Source organism: Stegostoma tigrinum, chromosome 24 (assembly GCF_030684315.1).
Source record: "Stegostoma tigrinum isolate sSteTig4 chromosome 24, sSteTig4.hap1, whole genome shotgun sequence".
Lineage (NCBI taxonomy): Eukaryota > Metazoa > Chordata > Chondrichthyes > Orectolobiformes > Stegostomatidae > Stegostoma > Stegostoma tigrinum.
The window spans coordinates 14,171,975-14,191,456 of NC_081377.1; the positions used below are offsets into that span (position 1 = coordinate 14,171,975).

Below are 19,482 nucleotides of genomic sequence, written 5' to 3' on the forward strand. Positions count from 1 at the left end.
GATTCTAGCCTTGGGTGACTGTCTGTATGGAACTTTCATCGTACCCCTGTATCTGTGTTGGTTTTGCCTGGGTGCACTGGTTTCCTCCCACAGTCCAAAGATGTACAGGTTATGTGGATTGGCCATTCTAAACTTTTTTAAAAATTATTTCATGGGATGTGGACATCATTGGCAACGCCAGCATTTTTGCCCATCCCCCATCCCTAATTGCCCAGAAGGCAGTTAAGAGCCAACCATATTGTTGTCTGTCTGGAGGTGCATGTCGGCCAGACCAGGTAAGGATGACAGTTTCCTTCCCTAAAGGACATTAGTGAACCAGATGGGTTTTTCCCAACAACCAACAATGGGTTCATGGTCACCATTAGAGTCTTAATTCCAGATTTTTATTGAATTCAAATTCCACCATCTGCCATGGCATGATTTGAACCCAAATCCTCTGAAAGTCTCCTGGGTCTCTGGATGAACAGTTCGGTGATAATACCACAAGGCCTTTGTCCATTTTATCCAGGGATTTTGCAGGCTAAATTGATTAGGATTGGGGAATGCAGGGTTCCAGGGATGAGGTGGAGGGATGGACCTGAGTAGGATGATGTTCAGAGGCTCAGTGTGGATTCGAAAGGCCAATGGCCTGGTTCCGCACTGGAGGGATTCTATGATTGCATCAGCAGTAGTTTATTTCATAATATTTTGGGGGTCTAAGTTAGAACAAGAATGGTATTCTTCCATATTGGTGAATGTGATCGCTGCAGAAAATTCAAGCCAGGTTTCTCTGCAGTTACTAAGCATTTTTTGGTTACTAATATTAATTCAAAGATTTTTATGATAGGAAAGGGTGTTTTACACTGCCCAAGCTTAATTTATAGAAGAATAGAACCACAACAATGGGGAAAGGGACCATTTGGTCCATTGAATCTACACTGACCCTCTAAAGAGCATCCCATTCAGACCCAATCCCCACCATCCTATCCCCATAACCCTTCATTTGCCATGGCTAATCCACTCCGAGTTCACATCTCTGGAGACTATGGGGCAATTTAGTTTGGTCAAATCACTTAACCCGCAGGTCTTCGGATTGTGGGAAGAAACGCAGAGGAAGCCAAGAAGCAGGGAGAATGTGCAAACTCCACATAGTTTAACTGAACAGTTTCCCTCAACAGCCATTCTACTTGACCTCAAGAGGAAGGACCACTAAATGTTTACTTCATGTGTGGTGATTCTGAAACACCTGCTGGAATAAAGTTCCCATCATTGTTTAATTGAGTAACTTCTTCAACTTGTGTTTTGAGAAAGTTAGGAAGTCTCCTGTTCAGTTCTGACTGAAATGAGTTGAGTTCATCTCCCCCTAGTGTAGTGATATAGCATTACAGTTAACTGCAACACAGCCTGGTGAAAAGGAATGCAAAAATCAACCATTGTTCCTGACCACTTTCAGTAATTCTGGGTGGAAAGAGCATTTATATGCTGGATGAACATTAGATTAGGTTGACTGTAATACTGTACTACAGATGAATATGGCATTTAAAATTAAGACTCGCATCAGAAGAGTGGACATTTTGCTGAGGTACAAGAGAACTGACAACAAGTGTGGAATGTTTGAGACAGGTGCAAGCAAAGAAGTAGTAAAAAGTCGTGAATAATTGACCTGTACTCATACAATTGTTTGGTCTTTCATACTTAGGGTATTTAAGTAAATGAGAAACTTGATCTTTGACCTCCCAGGGGTCATAATTTTACAGTCAGATGACTGTACTTAGTGAGAGTCAATCAGTTCCAAGTTGAGAGGAAATTGCAAATTTCAAATTCCACAGGCTTTATTATGAAGTGCAATTTACTTTATGGCTTCAACAAGCTGATGATACGATCTACAGCATCGCTGAAGTTTAGTGTAATGGCAGGCAGTATTTTGATACTCACAGTAATCCACACAGGGTTAATCTGACCAGACATCCCAATCCTACATAATAATAAAATGTGAGGCTGGATGAACACAGCAGGCCCAGCAGCATCTCAGGAGCACAAAAGCTGACGTTTCGGGCCTAGACCCTTCATCAGAGAGGGGGATGGGGTGAGGGTTCTGGAATAAATAGGGAGCGAGGGGGAGGCGGACCGAAGATGGAGAGAAAAGAAGATAGGTGGAGAGGAGAGTATAGGTGGGGAGGTAGGGAGGGGATAGGTCAGTCCAGGGAAGACGGACAGGTCAAGGAGGTGGGATGAGGTTAGTAGGTAGGAGATGGAGGTGTGGCTTGGGGTGGGAGGAAGGGATGGGTGAGAGGAAGAACAAGTTAGGGAGGCAGAGACAGGTTGGACTGGTTTTGGGATGCAGTGGGTGGAGGGGAAGAGCTGGGCTGGTTGTGTGGTGCAGTCGGGGGAGGGGACGAACTGGGCTGGTTTTGGGATGCAGTGGGGGAAGGGGAGATTTTGAAGCTGGTGAAGTCCACATTGATACCATTGGGCTGCAGGGTTCCCAAGCGGAATATGAGTTGCTGTTCCTGCAACCTTCGGGTGTCATCATTGTGGCACTGCAGGAGGCCCATGATGGACATGTCATCTAAAGAATGGGAAGGTGTGTGGAAATGGTTTGCAACTGGGAGGTGCAGTTGTTTATTGCGAACCGAGCGGAGGTGTTCTGCAAAGCGGTCCCCAAGCCTCCGCTTGGTTCCCCCAATGTAGAGGAATCCACACTGGGTATAGTGGATGCAGTATACCACATTGGCAGATGTGCAGATGAACCTCTGCTTAATGTGGAAAGTCATCTTGGGGCCTGGGATAGGGGTGAGGGAGGAGGTGTGGGGGCAAGTGTAGCATTTCCTGCGGTTGCAGGGGAAGGTGCCGGTTGTGGTGGGATTGGAGGGCAGTGTGGAGCGAACAAGGGAGTCACGGAGAGAGTGGTCTCTCCGGAAAGCAGACAGGGTTGGGGATGGGAAAATGTCTTTGGTGTTGGGGTCGGATTGTAGATGGCGGAAGTGTCGGAGGATGATGCATTGTATCCGGAGGTTGGTGGGGTGGTGTGTGAGAACGAGGGGGATCCTCTTTGGCCGGTTGTGGCGGGGGCGGGGTGTGAGTGACGTGTTGCAGGAAATGCGGGAGACGCAGTCAAGGGCTTTCTCGACCACTGTGGGGGGGAAAGTTGCGGTCCTTGAAGAACTTGGACATCTGGGATGTGCGGGAGTGGAATGCCTCATCGTGGGAGCGGAGGCGGAGGAATTGGGAATAGGGGATGGAATTTTTGCAGGAGGGTGGGTGGGAGGAGGTGTATTCTAGGTAGCTGTCTGAGTCGGTGGGCTTGAAATGGACATCAGTAACAAGCTGGTTGCCTGAGAAGGAGACTGAGAGATCCAGGAAGGTGAGGGATGTGCTGGAGATGGCCCAGGTGAACTGAAGGTTGGGGTGGAAGGTGTTGGTGAAGTAGATGAACTGTTCAAGCTCCTCTGGGGAGCAAGAGGCGGCGCCGATACAGTCATCAATGTAACAGAGGAAGAGGTGGGTTTGGGGCCTGTGTAGGTACTGAAGAGGGACTGTTCCACGTAACCTACAAAGAGGCAGGCATAGCTGGGGCCCATGCGGGTGCCCATGGCCACCCCCTTAGTCTGTAGGAAGTGGGAGGAATGGAAAGAGAAGTTGTTGAGGGTGAGGACGAGTTCGGCTAGGCGGATGAGGGTGTCGGTGGAGGGGGACTGGTCGGGCCTGCGGGACAGGAAGAAGCGGAGGGCCTTGAGGCCATCTGCATGCGGAATGCAGGTGTATAGGGACTGGACATCCATGGTGAAGATGAGATGTTGGGGGCCAGGGAATTGGAAGTCCTGGAGGAGGTGGAGGGCATGGGTGGTGTCACGGACGTAGGTGGGGAGTTCCTGGACCAAAGGGGAGAAAATGGAGTCCAGATAGGTGGAGATGAGTTCGGTGGGGCAGGAGCAGGCTGAGACGATTGGTCGACCAGGGCAGGCAGGTTTGTGGATTTTGGGAAGGAGATAGAAACGGGCCGTGCGGGGTTGGGGAACGATGAGGTTGGAGGCTGTGGGTGGGAGGTCCCCTGAGGTGATGAGGTCATGAATGGTGTTGGAGATGATGGTTTGGCGCTCGGGTGTGGGGTCATGATCGAGGGGGCGGTAGGAGGTGGTGTCGGAGAGTTGGCGTCTGGCCTCGGCGATGTAGAGGTCAGTGCGCCATACTACCACTGCGCCACCCTTGTCTGCGGGTTTGATGGTGAGGTTGGGGTGGGAGCGGAGGGCTGTCCATTCTGTGGGAGAGGGGTTGGAGTGGGTGAGAGGGGTGGAGAGGTTGAGGCGGTTAATGTCTCGACGGCAGTTAGAGATGAAGAGGTCGAGGGAGGGTAGGAGGCCTGGGGGTGGTGTCCAGGAGGAGGATTTGTGTTGGAAGCGGGTGGAGGGGTCAGTGGAGGGAGGGTTAGGTTCCCGGTTGAAGAAGTAAGCATAGAGGCGAAGGCGGCGTAAAAACTGTTCTATGTCCAATCGTGACTGGTATTCGTTGATGTGTGGTTATAAGGGGACAAAGGTGAGCCCCTTACTGAGGACTGACCGTCCAGCCCAGTTCGTCCCCTCCCCCCACTGCACCACACAACCAGCCCAGCTCTTCCCCTCCACCCACTGCATCCCAAAACTAGCCCAGCCTGTCTCTGCCTCCCTAACCTGTTCTTCCTCCCATCCATCCCTTCCTCCCACCCCAAGCCGCACCTCCATCTCCTACCTACTAACCTCATCCCACCTCCTTGACCTGTCCGTCTTCCCTGGACTGACCTATCCCCTCCCTACCTCCCCACCTATACTCTCCTCCCCACCTATCTACTTTTCTCTCCATCTTCGTTCCGCCTCCCCCTCTCTCCCTATTTATTCCAGTTCCCTCTCCCCATCCCCCTCTCTGATGAAGGGTCTAGGCCCGAAACGTCAGCTTTTGTGCTCCTGAGATGCTGCTGGGCCTGCTGTGTTCATCCAGCCTCACATTTTATTATCTTGGATTCTCCAGCATCTGCAGTTCCCATTATCACTGATCCCAATCCTACATTCCCATTTTGTGCCAAAATGTGCTGTAATTTACCCACTGTTCTAATCAGATTTTAGTATACTTCACATGCAGCTACCTCCCAATAAAGCAGCACTTGTCAACTCTGTCTTTCAGGAAGGTTCACAACAGCCAATTTGTGCACAGCAGGATCCCACAGACAACAATAGTATATCATTCATTTGCTGCCAAGGCTCAATTGGGAAAGACCACAGTCGAAGGTATTCTGCCAAAGTACAATGGGAGCCCGTTCAGTTGCCAGACTGTCACATTGTTCAAATGTATATAAATACTGTCCTGCATAAGTGTGAAATGCCTTCAGCCTTTGCAACTACAAGGAATGTATAATCCAATGTTTGTTTTCCTTGATTTGCAATTACTGCACAGAACTGCTTTAAGACCTGCGCATGTACATGAAAATCTTTCAATGAATAAATTATATTTTTATAATTAAAAACAGATAATAGTTTGATTGCTTTAGTTTTATCGTTGGATGATGGAAAATTTATCAGCAGAATCTGTGTATTCTTCTTCAAATCAATGTTTCAGGCCCTTTTGTGCCAAACTGAGAGGTTTCATGACTGCTTCAAAAGATATAATCTCCAACAGGGCAGCACTGTCTCTGTATTGCAATGAGGTGCCAGCCTCAGACATACTCTTGAATCTCTGGAGTGATGTTTGATGTTAGAATCCTCCCACTAAGCTCAGACTGACACCATTTACATTTTCCTGTACATTCCCATGATGATATCGTGCAAGACAGTAGTAAGACCAAGCAAAATTTATTAAGAGTAAAATTTACCAAGATTTTAGAACAAAATCTTTTATGGAATTGATATTGTCATTGATAATGCCAGTATTTGTTGCCCTTGCAAAATTGCCCTTGAAATGAGTGGCTTGCTAGGCCATTTATGAGGGCAGTCAACAGTCAAATACCTTGGTGTGCATCTGGAGTAAAGTCTGGGTCAAACCAGATGAGGGTGGTGAACATCGTTCTCTGAAATGAGCTAATGAAACAGATTGGGTTTTTTTACAATAATTGATGATAGTTAAACAGTCAAGTGAGACTAGCTTTCTGCTCCAGATTTTATTAATTGAATATAAATTGTACCAGCTGCCAGGGTGAACAGAGTGTTTAGCCAGGCATCTGATTTGCTAGTTTTCTCAGATTGTCCATGTGCCAACATTGCCCCTCACTGGTTAATATAAAATTAACCCCGATGGATTTCAATTTAAAGTAGCGTTGGAAAATTATATAAATTACACACTTTCATGTACTCATTTTGTATTTGAGTTGTACCAGTCATTGAACCCGGATACTAAAGTGTCACGGAATGCTTGATTTTCAAGCCCCAATTTGTTTTTGAGCTTAAACAAGTACAATCGGTCTTCAGGCAGTCAGTTTCCATTCCTTCCTGCCCCATGATCACTTTTCTCTTGACGTACAATCCAGGGGTCGTTGGAAGGTCAGTAATTGCAGAAGATAGCGATTATGTCACTTACAGTCATCTTAATCCAATTGCTTAAACCGAAGAAATAAAATTATAATATATATCATTAAATGAGAGAGGATTTGAGAATCCTCTTTGTTCAGGGCTAATTGGCATTGGTATCTTAAAGGATTTCATTTGAGAGCGTGGCTGTTTGTGACAATTCCATCTTCCTCCTATGCTGAATTCCATGGACCGATTCTTAAGACCACATACATCAAGTTTGTTCTGAGTTTCTTGCCACAGTGCTGAACGAGTGTCTGCATTGTAACTTAGAAAACCTATTAATTACCGACCTCAGCCCCATGGCCTCTGTCAAATCTGATTTCCATACCATTCCAAGATCAGCTCAACACTCATCAGATATTCCACAATTCACCAGCATCCCTTGCTCCTGCATCAGCTTGAAAAGTTGACTGTGCACCCAAACAGGCACCATCAAAAAGAAGGGTCCAGACCCGAAACGTCAGCTTTCCTGATCCTCTGATGCTGCTTGGCCTGCTGTGTTCATCCAGCTCTACACCTTGTTATCTCTTGCATCAAAATGGAGCTATCTTCCAAATTGGCACTCTGCTTTGTAAGCAATATCCTGGAGATCATGCTGGATGGGGTAGTGCACAAGAGGGAACTCCTGTTCCCTCAGGGCCAGCAGTAGAAACCTCAACACCTGATGATGTTAATCTCCTCTGAGGTTACCACATTCCTCGATGGGTTCAGCTCCAACAACACTCTGGAAGCTTGACACCATCCAGGACAAATTAGCCCTCTTGACTGGTACCACATTCACAAGCATCTACTCCCTCCACCACCAACGCTCAGGAGCAGCAGTGTATAATATCTACAAGATGTACTGCGGAAATACACCAAAGATCCTTAGACAGCACCTTCTAAACTCATGATCACCTACAGCTAATAGGACAAGGGCAGCAGATATATGGGGACATCACCACCTGCAAGTTCCCCTCCAAACCACTCCTCATCCTGAACTTGGAAGTATATTGCTGTTCCTTCCATGTTGCTGAGCCAGCAACCTGAATCCCCCGACGGGCATTATGGTTCAACCTACAGCAATTGGAATGCGGTGGTTCAAGAAGGCAGCTCACAACCACCACCTTCTCAAGGGCAACTAAGGATAGACAATAAATACTGACTAGCCAGCATTTCCCACATCCTACAAGTGGATAAAAAGAAAACCACTCCCATCAAAACTCCCACTATAAAAGTCGGCAACAACTTGCCCAGTTGCTGACACTACCAATCTTGCACATCCTTTGTGCTGCTTTTTCACTCACTCAGGGCATCACCCCATCCATGCCAACAATAACAGCTGTGCCACCCACTTTCATCTCATGTAATACCTGCCTCTCTTTCATTCCAGTTCACAATATGATAGAAAGAGTCAAGAAGGATAGTGGCTGGCACTTCATTCAGCGCTCCATCCTGTATGAGAGGGGGATCTTGACTCTGCCCACCCTGAGCAGAGCCTGGAGGTATCAGAGGCTCTTCTTGACTTACTGTGTCAGGAACCCCTGAATGTATGCTATCCGCTTTGACTTGACTGAGGCCTCCTGACAACTCTGATAAGCTTCCTGGCTCTGAATCTCTGCTAATGGCATACCAAGACAAGAATAGAATGAGCTTGGGAGCTGGCTGAGATGGCAAAGCATAAAGTTGAGGTAATGTTAGTTGCAGATGCTGTGAACATCTAGCTAGGTGCATATTGCATGAGTGCTATGACAGCATGTGAGAATCCCAAAGATGCGGCCTGGACCAATTCAGGAGCTGGATACAGATTGAGCACACAGTGTCCTTGTTGCAGCATTTCAATAAGAATTACCAATGCAGCCTGAGGTGCAGCAAAGTAGGACAGAAGTGTCCTGTGAATGGATTGGGAATATGACATGAGGCTAGGACATGTCTGAATGCTAATATCTGTGGACATGGGGTGCATATGGTTAGTGCCTCTGGAGCATGCCCTGAGATGTCTGTGCCCAGTCTTCAACATGGAGGTTGTTTGAAGCAAGTCGTGAGCTGAATTTACTGCAGGCTTGCTCTTGTTTCCTCAGCTTGTTTGCTGAGTTTGATCCGATGGTCGGCTGAATATAAACAAGCATTAACATGGTATGTAACAAGTGTTAATCCCTGTAAAGTAGCATCTCGCCCCTAGCTATTGACATTCTTTTACATCACTTGTAAAAAGTATAAAAGATGGCACAGAGTTGCTCTTGCTACCCAGATGGGCCTCACCATACTTGTTGCCCAATTCTGCTACATAATTCGCCATAGCCTGTATCCTAAGATGCTGCTACATGCATTTAGACTTTTATCTGTCAGGAGTGACTCCCAAAGGGTCCTCTGGGAAACTCAAATGCATCCAATATGAAATCAGAGCTTCTGTTGTTCCTGTGATAGAAATCCTTAGAGAAATACTTCTGCAGAATTCTCAAAATGTGCAATTACTACCACTTTTATGAATCACGATGGAATTAGACTGCTTTCTCTTCTGAATTGCATGTGTACAGGCTATTATTCAGTTAAGGACCTAAAGTCTTGTTATGTACTATTTTGAATATACCCTGCTACAGCAAAAGCGCAAGCCATGTGACAAAACATGGCTGCGAGCTTTTTTTCCTCAAGTATCATTTGTTTTCAGCACAGGTATTATCGATGACAGCAGTGTTGTACTTTGCAAAGCTGTTCCCAACTGTGATTTCTTCAATGTGTTCACTTGACATTAAAAAAATGTCAATATTTTGATTTTTGATCCTTAGTTATTTTCTTCCTTTTTTTAAGCTCATCCAATTCCATAAAAATTGATAAGCTAAAAGTAACATAATTCATAGGTGGAGCATTACATAATCAGTTTTGGGTCAGGTTTTGGCTAATCTTTTAGTTTGGTTGGGTGGTTTGACTGAACTTGGAAGACAGTGTTCACCTCCCATCTCTTTTTGGAGTTCCTGCACAGAAATAGCATCTCATGGGAGCAAGTTCACTTTCAGAATATACATGAATTCCTTCAGTGACTATTAAAGTTTGACCAGTAGATATGTGAACCAAACTGATACAAACAAATAAAAACCAAAAGACCTGAGGATCCTGTAAATCAACAATGAAAACAGACTTTGCTGGAAAAGCTCAGCAGGTGTGGCAGCATCTGTGAAGAAAAATCAGAGTTTATGTTTCGGATCTGGTGACTCTTCCTCAGAACTGCTCTGAGGAAAGGTCACTGGACTTGAAATTTTAACTTTGGGGCGGCACGGTGGCTCAGCGGTTAGCACTGCAGCCTCACAGGGCCAGGGATCCGGGTTCGATACCAGCCTCGGGTACCTGTCTGTGTGGAGGTTGCACATTCTCCCCATGTCTACGTGGGTTTCCCTCGGGTGCTCCAGTTTCCTCCCACAGTCCAAAGATGTGCAGGCTAGGTGGATCGGCCATGCTAAATTGCCTGTAGTGTTCAGGGGTGTGTGGGTTATAGGGGGATGGGTCTGGGTGGGATGCTGCAAGGGGCGGTGTGGACTTGTTGGGCCAAAAGGCCTGTTTCCACACTGTAGGGAATCTAATCTAATCTAACTTAACTCTGATTTTTCTTCATCGATGCTGCCAGGCGTACTAAACCTTTCCAGCAAGGTCTTTTTTTTAGATTAGATTCCCTACAGTATGGAAACAGGCCCTTCGGCCCAACAAGTCCACACCACCCTTTGAAGCACCCCGCCCAGACCTATCCCCCTATAACCCACACATCCCTGAACACTACAGGCAATTTAGCATGGCCAATCTATCTAACCTGCACATCTTTGGACTGTACGAGGAAACTGGAGCACCCAGAGGAAATCCACGCAGACATGGGGAGAATGTGCAAACTCCACATAGACAGTTACCCAAATCTGGGTCCCTGGCGCTGCAATACTAACCACTGAGCCACCATGCCGCCCAAATTTTCCTAATTAAAACAAGTAGTTATTTGAACTGTACAGGACTTGCATGAGCCTAGAGTGGAAGACAAATTTCTTTCCAACCCAGTTCATCGCGTGGACTCCGACAGCTTGGTGCAGTAACAGGCAATAATTGTCTTGTCATGTCCTCATCAAGCAATAGCTCAGGAAGACAAAAAATGTAATGGCAGTGTGTGTCAATTCCTCAGACTCTTCACCAAGTGTCAGTCTTCAAAATAACTTTAGATTAAAATTCATGCACACCAAAATAATTTCATTGAAAGGAAGGAAAATGCAAACATTTGCTTGGTCGTACGGTACTCGAATATTGCTTCATGATGTTTGCATTCACCAAGACGTTCAATATTGCCAAATTTGAACTGGTCACTGCAAGTTATGCAACAGCAGAAAAGTGTGTTGAATGGATGACAAGGAGCGATTGGGTGAGGCATTACCGAGTTGAAAGCAACACTGAAGTCTGGGTCTGCAAACTCCTGGGTGGTACTAAAAAGGGAGCTGGCTTGGAATCTTCCTGTTTGTGTGTAGAGGGCTTATCTTTATGTTGGTGCTAGCAAATGTAACTCTGTCATTTAATAAGCTCACATATTGTCTTAAATTGGCTGCAAGTGTAGCTATTAGCACAATTGTAATCGTTCAGAAAGTGCTGCCAATTGCAGGATCACAGCTTTTCAGTAGAGGTATTGTTTTCAATGTTACAATCGTGAACTGATGTCTGTGTTGCTTATTCCAAACTTAACATAGATGGGAACTTGGGGACTTACTTATTACCTCCCTTCGATAGGATCACACAGGCTGGGGGACCTGATAAACAACTACAATTGGAATCCAGAAAGGATCCCGATCCTTGTTTCAAAATTAAGGCAGTGAGGTTCCACCCAATGTATTTGTTTAATGCTACTGCTATTTTCCATTATTCATTCCTGCCTCAAAGAAATGCAAATTTGCATTCTCTAATTTCTGTCATTTTGCCACCTCCCATGTTATGCTTCTCACTGGCTTACTCATGTTTGTTTTACTGCTTCTTCTGTCAGTTAAATGTTTCAATATCAAAATGTATATATTTGTGTTTCAGGTCAGAACTGTGGTGATATATTACGTGGTCCTCATGGAACAGTTGATAGTCCAGGTTTTCCATATGGGTATCCCAATTATGCCAATTGCACCTGGACAATTATCACTGAAGAACGCAATAGGATACAGTTGGCATTTCAGTCATTTGCCTTGGAGGAAGACTTCGATGTATTATCAATATATGACGGTCAGCCATTTCAAGAAAACTTGAGGACAAGGTATTTATTTCATGAAGCAAGGCTTCAAATTTAATTAAAACATCTCCTTTTGATGTAAATGCTTTTCACAACCATCTGTGAACCCTCCATTGCAAGAAAATCTTTTTAAATGAACTTGTTTAAAAGTCTTCTGGTTTCTTTATCAGACTTGTATCATTATACCATGGTGCCACAACTTTCTTTGTTGATGAATTTCTTTCTTATGCAAGTGAAGTGTGCCACTGTTGAAAAAATGTTTATGACGTATTTGTTCGTGGGTGCCAGGGCCAGCATTCATTGCCTTTGAGAAGGTGAGAGTTACTGTCCTCCTTTGAGCTGCTGCAGTCCATTCAGTGTTTGTGCACCCATCGTGTTGTTAGGGCAGAACATTTCAGAATTTTTGAAGCAGGAACAATGAAAGAGCATTGAGAAGGTTCTAAGCCAGGTTGGTGAGCAGGCTTGGAGGGGATTTTGCAGCTAATGGTTTTTCCATGCCGTTACTGTCTCGGTTCTTCTGCGTGATAGGAATGGTAAGTTTGGAAAGGAAGCTCATCAGGTTGTTACAGTGCCTTTATATATGCTGCACACTGCAATTACTGTGACCCAATGGTGAAAGGAGTGAATATATAAAGCTTCGGATGAAGTGTGATGCTTTGTCCTGAATGGTGTTGAGCTGCTTGAGTTTCTTTTGTAATCCCACACATTAAGGCAAGTGGAGAGAATTCCAATACACTTTTGACTTGTAGCTTGTAGATGGTGGACAGGCTTTGGAGATCCAAAAGTAGAAAAATAAAGAAATAAAATTTTAAAATCAACATGTAGTCCTTCTTTAGCCATGGGCCTGCAGATGCTCCATGCTGGGCATTCCCTCATGCTGGGCTTGATCTATCCCCTGTGCTGGGCCGATCTCTCTCCCACGCTGGGCACACTGTCCTGCACTCTAGTCAAGGTAACCTCCAGCATGTTGATGTCATGAGATTCAACCAAGATATTGCCTTTGAATGTGAAGCACAACTCTTTGGATTATCTTTTGATGCAAACGTTCATTGCCTGGCACCTGCTTGGCATGGACATTACTTGTCACTGCTCAGCCCAACTTTCAGTGTTATCCAGATGCTGCTGCACAGGGAACAGGCAACATCAGAACAGTGGCAAATCAACACTGCAATAACCAAGGAGCTTTGCTCCTTTTCACCTTATGTTGAAAGGAAGGCTATTATAAAAACAGCATAAGCTGTTTGAGCTTCGGAAATACTCCAGGGGATTCTTGCAATGGTGCCTGGGACTTGCAGAAAGCTGAAGAGAGACATTATGGACGTTAATAAAGTCATGAGGTACACAGATAAAATGAATAGCCAAGGTCTTGTCCCCAGGGTGGGGGAGTCCAAACAAGAAGGCATAGTTTTAAGGTGGGAAGGGAAAGATTTAAAAAGAACCTTAGGGGCAATGTTCGCACACAGAGAGTGGTATGTATATGCGGCAAGCTTCCAGAAGAAGTGGTAGAGTTAGAGTTGCTTTACCCGTGTATGAATCCATACATTTGCGTGGGATTCAGAATCAGTGCTGACGACTCTCAAAAATGGCTCATAACCACTGGTAGGTCTGTCCTGCCATTGAGATAGTGGTGAAAGAGTCGGAGACCTTGGGTGTGTGGTACAACTGGGTGAGGTTGACAGTGTTAAACTGTGGAATATGTCGACTAGTCTGTGGAACAGCTCTCCCAATGTTGCCATAATTTTTTGAAGTTAATGAGGAGGACATTGTAGGGTTGACAACTTAGAGGTTTTTTTGTCATTTGCAGTGCCTTAATTACTGGCAGATGGTCTGCCTCCTATCATGATTTGTTGACTTTTCTGAAGCAGTTTGGTGCAAATGAGTGTCTTGCTTGCATTTCTTGAGAGCAGTTGAGAGTCAGTATTCATGCTGCAGGTCTAAAGTCACAGTCAACCATATTTGCTGATGAAAGCGAATATTAGTGAACTAGCTGAGGTTTTAAATCACATAATAATAATGATAAAGAAATTGAGACTATCCTTTACTTGAATTTAAATTCCTCCCAGATGCCATTGTGTAAATTGATCTCCTGTCGCGGGATTTTTATAGAGAGTTACTATTCAGGAACATGATCATTTTCTTACCATTTCCAGATCAGTGGAGTATGTTTCAATAGTTTGTCCCCGAGGATAGCAACTGGCAAACTAAGTCAGGTATACAGTAATAATGGGAACTGCAGATGCTGGAGAATCCAAGATAACGAAATGTGAGGCTGGATGAACACAGCAGGCCAAGCAGCATCTCAGGAGCACAAAAGCTGACATTTCGGGCCTAGCCCCTTCATCAGAGGGTCTAGGCCCGAAACGTCAGCTTTTGTGCTCCTGAGATGCTGCTGGGCCTGCTGTGTTCATCCAGCCTCACATTTTGTTATCAGGTATACAGTAAATGGTTTCTTTAGACTGTTGTACCAATATAGCATCTTGATTGTTCATCAACTCAGTTGTTTTGCATTCTCTGAGATTTGTAATGATGACTTATAGCTGGCATTGTAAACTGGCAGCCATTGGAAACTAGGAAAGAGCTGTCTGAGCTCATATGTTTTAGACCAGTGCAAAGCTCCTGGAGAGCAAAATGACATTTCAGACTCTGAAACTTAAACTAAATTTTTCAGTTGTGCATTTGTAAATGAAAGCCTGAAGGTCACCCATTCCATAATCATGTGGAACCCCACGTAGAAGGGGACGGTTGTTTTTATTTTTCATATTCTAATGTTGTGTAAAAAAGTTCTTCTCAACTATTTAAACCTAAATGAAGTTACTTTCCCCGTACTCTCTTAAATGATGGATTCATAACTTTTTCCATTATCCAGACATTGGTTATAATGATATGAAAGCTCTGACCGATGAATCAATGAAAAAAAGTCATTTCTCCTTGTTGCTGAGGGATTGCATACTAAGTACAGTCAAGGTGTTTTCTTTGCTTCATTCCAGTAACCAAGACAGTAGCTGATATGATTTGTTTACTGTTCTGTCAGAGCTCTTTTAAACTAATTATTTATTTGTAGCATGGACCTTTTCAACCTGTTAAACATTAATTTACCTCACCACAAAGCTGTCCAGTCTTAACTCCTGTCCAGATCGTATTTCAGCACTATGCTTTGCGACAGTGTCAGCTAATTTTACCGACACTGTAGAATGGGGTATCAGTGCTGGTGTATTAATATACCATGTTTCCCTCATTATAATAGGATGTATTTATGCCTGCCCAGATATAGCGATGTGGGTTGGATGTGTAAATTTTATGCTTTAATTTTGCATTTCCGTTTGTACACTGAAATTTTTTGTTGTATCACATCTGGACATGTTGTAGAGATAATTACTGGGGATTGGATGCTGTTATCACAGTCATTCAATTATTGGTGCATTGTTTGAACATTGAGAGTTTAAAAAGTCAACTCAGTTGATCTTTCTCCTCTATCAATCCATTGTACCTAAAAAAAAAATCAGGTTTTGTTTTACTTAAGGAAAGCTCACAAAGATGGGCATTCCCGTTTTAGCTTATTTGTAATTAAAGTTATAGGCATTTTTATATTCACAAGAAATATGCAACCTCCGTGACAAACAAACTAGTTCTTATCACTATCAGCTTTGGTCTGATGATGATTACAAATTTTTAATGTTCTGACTGATTTACGCAGCTGACGGAAAGTTGTATGACTGATTTGCACAAATGGCAAGCACTGATGAGAAATTGAGTTCAACATTTAGGGAGGTTTCTCAGGAGTTTATAGATTAGTTATTACTTCTCACTTCCTCTCACTGTCAGCCCATTTCAAGGATCGAGTTGTGAGTGAAATGATCTATCCCGTGATTCCTTCACTTATGACAATTATATATCAAGTCCAGGATCTCCCCATTGTTTTGGAAGTTTAAAATCAGGAAACAAATTTTAAGAAGTGCTCAAAATAAGGTCTTAATTCTGTTCGGAATGGAATCTTGCGTATTTTCAGTAAAATTAAAGTAAAGTCATGGATAGTTTAGTTCCAAAAAGACTGAACAAGGCCCAAAATACAAGACAATAAAATTTAATGTAACTCAGTCACAGTGAATCATTGGCTCTGCTGTTCTGTCCCACTGGTGTAACGCCACTATAATTACAAACTGACATATCCCCTAATTCACTATAAGAAATGGCAAACAGATCTAGTAATGTAATAAGAATCATGAATGCAGGTTGTGTCCCTCTAAACATGATGTTCAGATGGTACTTGGAATGAATGTGACAGCTTTATCTGATTGCAATGTTCAGTACAGTAAAATAAAACAGAACTTTTTATTGTGCTTTTTTTTTGCAAACTGATGCGGCTGTTTGTCAGCCCTCTAGTCTGTGTTTTAGCCTGTCACCTCTCTAAATGTGCCTCACTGATCATATTTCTTTCTTCTGATTTGCACATGTCCATGCCATTCATCAAGACATCTGACAAGTCAATGGACCTAATATGGAGTTTGTTAGAGCAACTAGACTTGTACAATAGAATAGCTGTATATGCATGCAAAAACAATAAAATTCTAAACAACTGCACTTCCCAGTCGTGAACCATTTCAACTACCCCTCCAATTCCTTAGATGACATGTCCACCCCAGGCCTCCTGCAGTGCTATAATGATGCCACCAAAAGGTGCAGGAACGCAACTCATATTCCGCTTGGGAACCCTGCAGCCCAATGGTATCCATGTGGATTTCACAAGCTTCAAAATCTCCCTTCACCCCCCCACTGCATCCCAAAACCAGTCTAGCTCGTCCCCGCCTCCCTAACCTGTTCTTCCTCTCACCTATCCCCTCCCACCTCAAGCCGCATCTCCATTTCCTACCAACTAACCTCATCCCAGCCCCTTGACCTGTCTGTTCTCCCCGGACTGACCTATCCCCTCCCCACCTCACCACCTACACTCACCTCTACTGGCTCCATCCCCGCCCCTTTAACTTGTCTGTCTCCTCTCCACCTATCTTCTCTCCTATCCATTTTTGATCCACCTCCCCCCATCTCCCTATTTATTTCAGAATGCTCTCCCCCTCCCCCTTTACTGATGAAGGGTCTAGGCCCAAAACACCAGCTTTTGTGCTCCTAATCTGCTGCTTCGCCTGCTGTGTTCATCCAGCTCTACACTTTGTTATCTCGGATTCTCCAGCATCTGCACTTCCCACTATCTCTGATACAAAATTATTAATCAAATTCATTTTTGTATGACACAACCTTTAAACAGTCCTTAGGGAACAAAGCCTGTTAATTAGAATGGAATGTACTTTCATACCTTCTCAGTGAATATTCTCAGCTTTTAGTTATGCATTTTACTCATTTCTGATAATTAGTAAAAAAAGTTAATATTTATTGTATGAGATTTTAGTTGCTATTTAAGGTTGACTTCACTTTCCTTAATTAGATTTATGAAAGAATGGCCACTGTACTCAATCTTATCTGAAAACTGTTTGTTTATGATTTTTGTTTTTAATTTTTACCTTGACATTTCTGTATCTCGGACATGAAGCAAGCATCTAATATTAAACATCGAGCAAACTGGTATAAAACAGTTATTCTTATAATTGTGGTGGGCCCTAAATTCCACCAAGCTTTATGTTTTCTTGGATACCCTTGTTTCCAATTGCATTTTTGCTTGCTATATCATCTCAATTGGCAGGTGAAAGAGCTGTATGTACAATTTTCCTACAGCTATATTAGTTCAATGATCGTGTGAAATGCAGCCATAAATACAAGATGCACAATGAAGCTATCATTTTTCCAACAATTTATTTGAAGTTCTTTTAAAAACTGATTCTTCTCATATTTTCAATTTGTCTTCACTGCAACTTTTACTGTGTATTATGTTTTCAAAATGGATTTTACAATTTCAGTGGGTGATGTTAGATTGGAGTTGGAGGAACATTGTTAGCTACCTATTCTGCTATGATAGAAACACAAACAGAAATTTCTGGAAAAACTCAGCAGGTCTGGCAGCATCAGTGGAGAGAAAACAGAGTTAATGTTTTGGGTCCAGTGACTCTTCTTCAGAACTTCTTCTATGTGGCTGTAGTAGATCCTGTTCAGACCTTGGATCAGTGACTGTGTTTCTTTCAGGGTCATGGGCTGTATTTTCCCTCTGGCAGCAGGGAACTTGCAATGAGAAAGAGCAAAGCAGATCTAGTGATAGTGTAAAAGTCTCAACTATAACTTGTGCTTCTTTGAATAGGGTAAGGGTGACCTTTAAGCACTGATTGGTCACATAGACCAAAGCGTAACCTGACATTGGTCACACTCGGTTAAATGCGACCTTAATGTCTAGAGCAGTCACTGTCGCCTTCCCTCTGCGGTTCAGCTTGCTTATCCTGTTTACCTGAAGGTTGCAGTGAGGAACTCAAACTAAGCATCAGTGAACAGGTTATAATGAAACAACGGTTGCTTGATAGTATTGTTGATGACATCTTCCATCACTTTACCAAATATCAAGACTAGACTGAAGGGATGGGAATTAGATAGATAGTGTATGTCCGGCTTTTTAATGTTCAAGACATACCTAGGAAATTTTCCACACTGCTTAGTGGATGCCAGTGTTATAACAGCACAAGAACAGCTTATCTAGAGGGACAGATAGCTCTGGAGTACAAATCTTAAGTACTATTGCTGAAATGTTGCCAGTGCCTATAGATTTTGTGGTGCCCAATGCCATCAGCTATTCTTCCTACCATGTGGAGTGAATTGAATTGACTAAAATCATTATGATAAACCTGACAGCTATTCTGTGAAAGCTATCAATGTGTCATCTCTGTATGTAATATAAATCAGGACAGTTCCAAACTGTGTCATTTTCATGAGAGTGATTTTCACATGGACGCACCAAACCGTTAATGATGGTGGGTGGAATCTTGAAATCTGGACGGCCAATCAGAAGTCTTTAACCTTGGCAGGAAAGCAGACGACAAAATAAAGTATGTATAGGAGAGAGCATCAAAGTGGAAGAACCTTGTCATGAACTTTGTTAAATTTTAAAATATGGATCTTACATCTGGGTTACCACTGTTGCGGGACAGTTCATCTGAAGGATGGTCAGTGATTGCTCCTATGCCCAGGCACGTGGTGAGGGTCCCTGGGCTATAGGGAGACTGCAGGCATTTGGCAAAAACCAAGTCACCAACTTTTACTCGGCTTTACGAGGCTCTTAATGAGCTGGGCCTCTACTTGCTGTGTGCAAACAAATAGCTCCACTACCCCAAATCCATATTTTGTCCTCTGGAAAATTGGACCAGAGGTGATATGGAGACAGGTGTTGTGCAAGTTTAAGGGTCAGAAAAGGTTAACAGTGAGAATTGCAATAAACAGTACCCAAACTGATGATGTTACATAAAATGGCTGAGGGTGAAGATGGGGGTCGGGGGTGTTTAATTTATTCAGATTTCAAAAGAGTAAGTAAGGTTCTGCTCATCGTCTCCATAACAATGTCAATCATATCAAAGGAACTTGTTGCCATCATGCAATAAATGCCATCCTATTGGAGACGAGAACCTCTTCTTGATGGATTTCCCCTACCACAAGAGATCAACCAGCCCTGTAGATCCCAACCAGGATAGAAGATGGTAGCAGTAAATATTCCAGGTGGATCTTTCACCATGGTAATTTGTGGTAAGGAGTCAGGAACTTTGGGGAACTGGTAAACTTTCCAGCAGGGCTCTTCTGTTAGGCAGGACTTTCCAAATTCATGACTCATATCAT

At 43.6% G+C, this 19,482-nt stretch overlaps 1 protein-coding gene across 1 annotated transcript in view; it reads left to right on the forward strand.

Annotated features, from left to right (window-relative positions):
• Window positions 1-19,482, forward strand: part of csmd2 (CUB and Sushi multiple domains 2) — a 1,700,996-nt gene that overhangs the window by 141,471 nt on the left and 1,540,043 nt on the right. Inside the window, exon 2 of the mRNA XM_048558072.2 lies at window positions 11,532-11,748. Coding sequence (XP_048414029.2) covers window positions 11,532-11,748 — 217 coding nt within the window. The remainder of the gene's footprint in view (window positions 1-11,531; window positions 11,749-19,482) is intronic.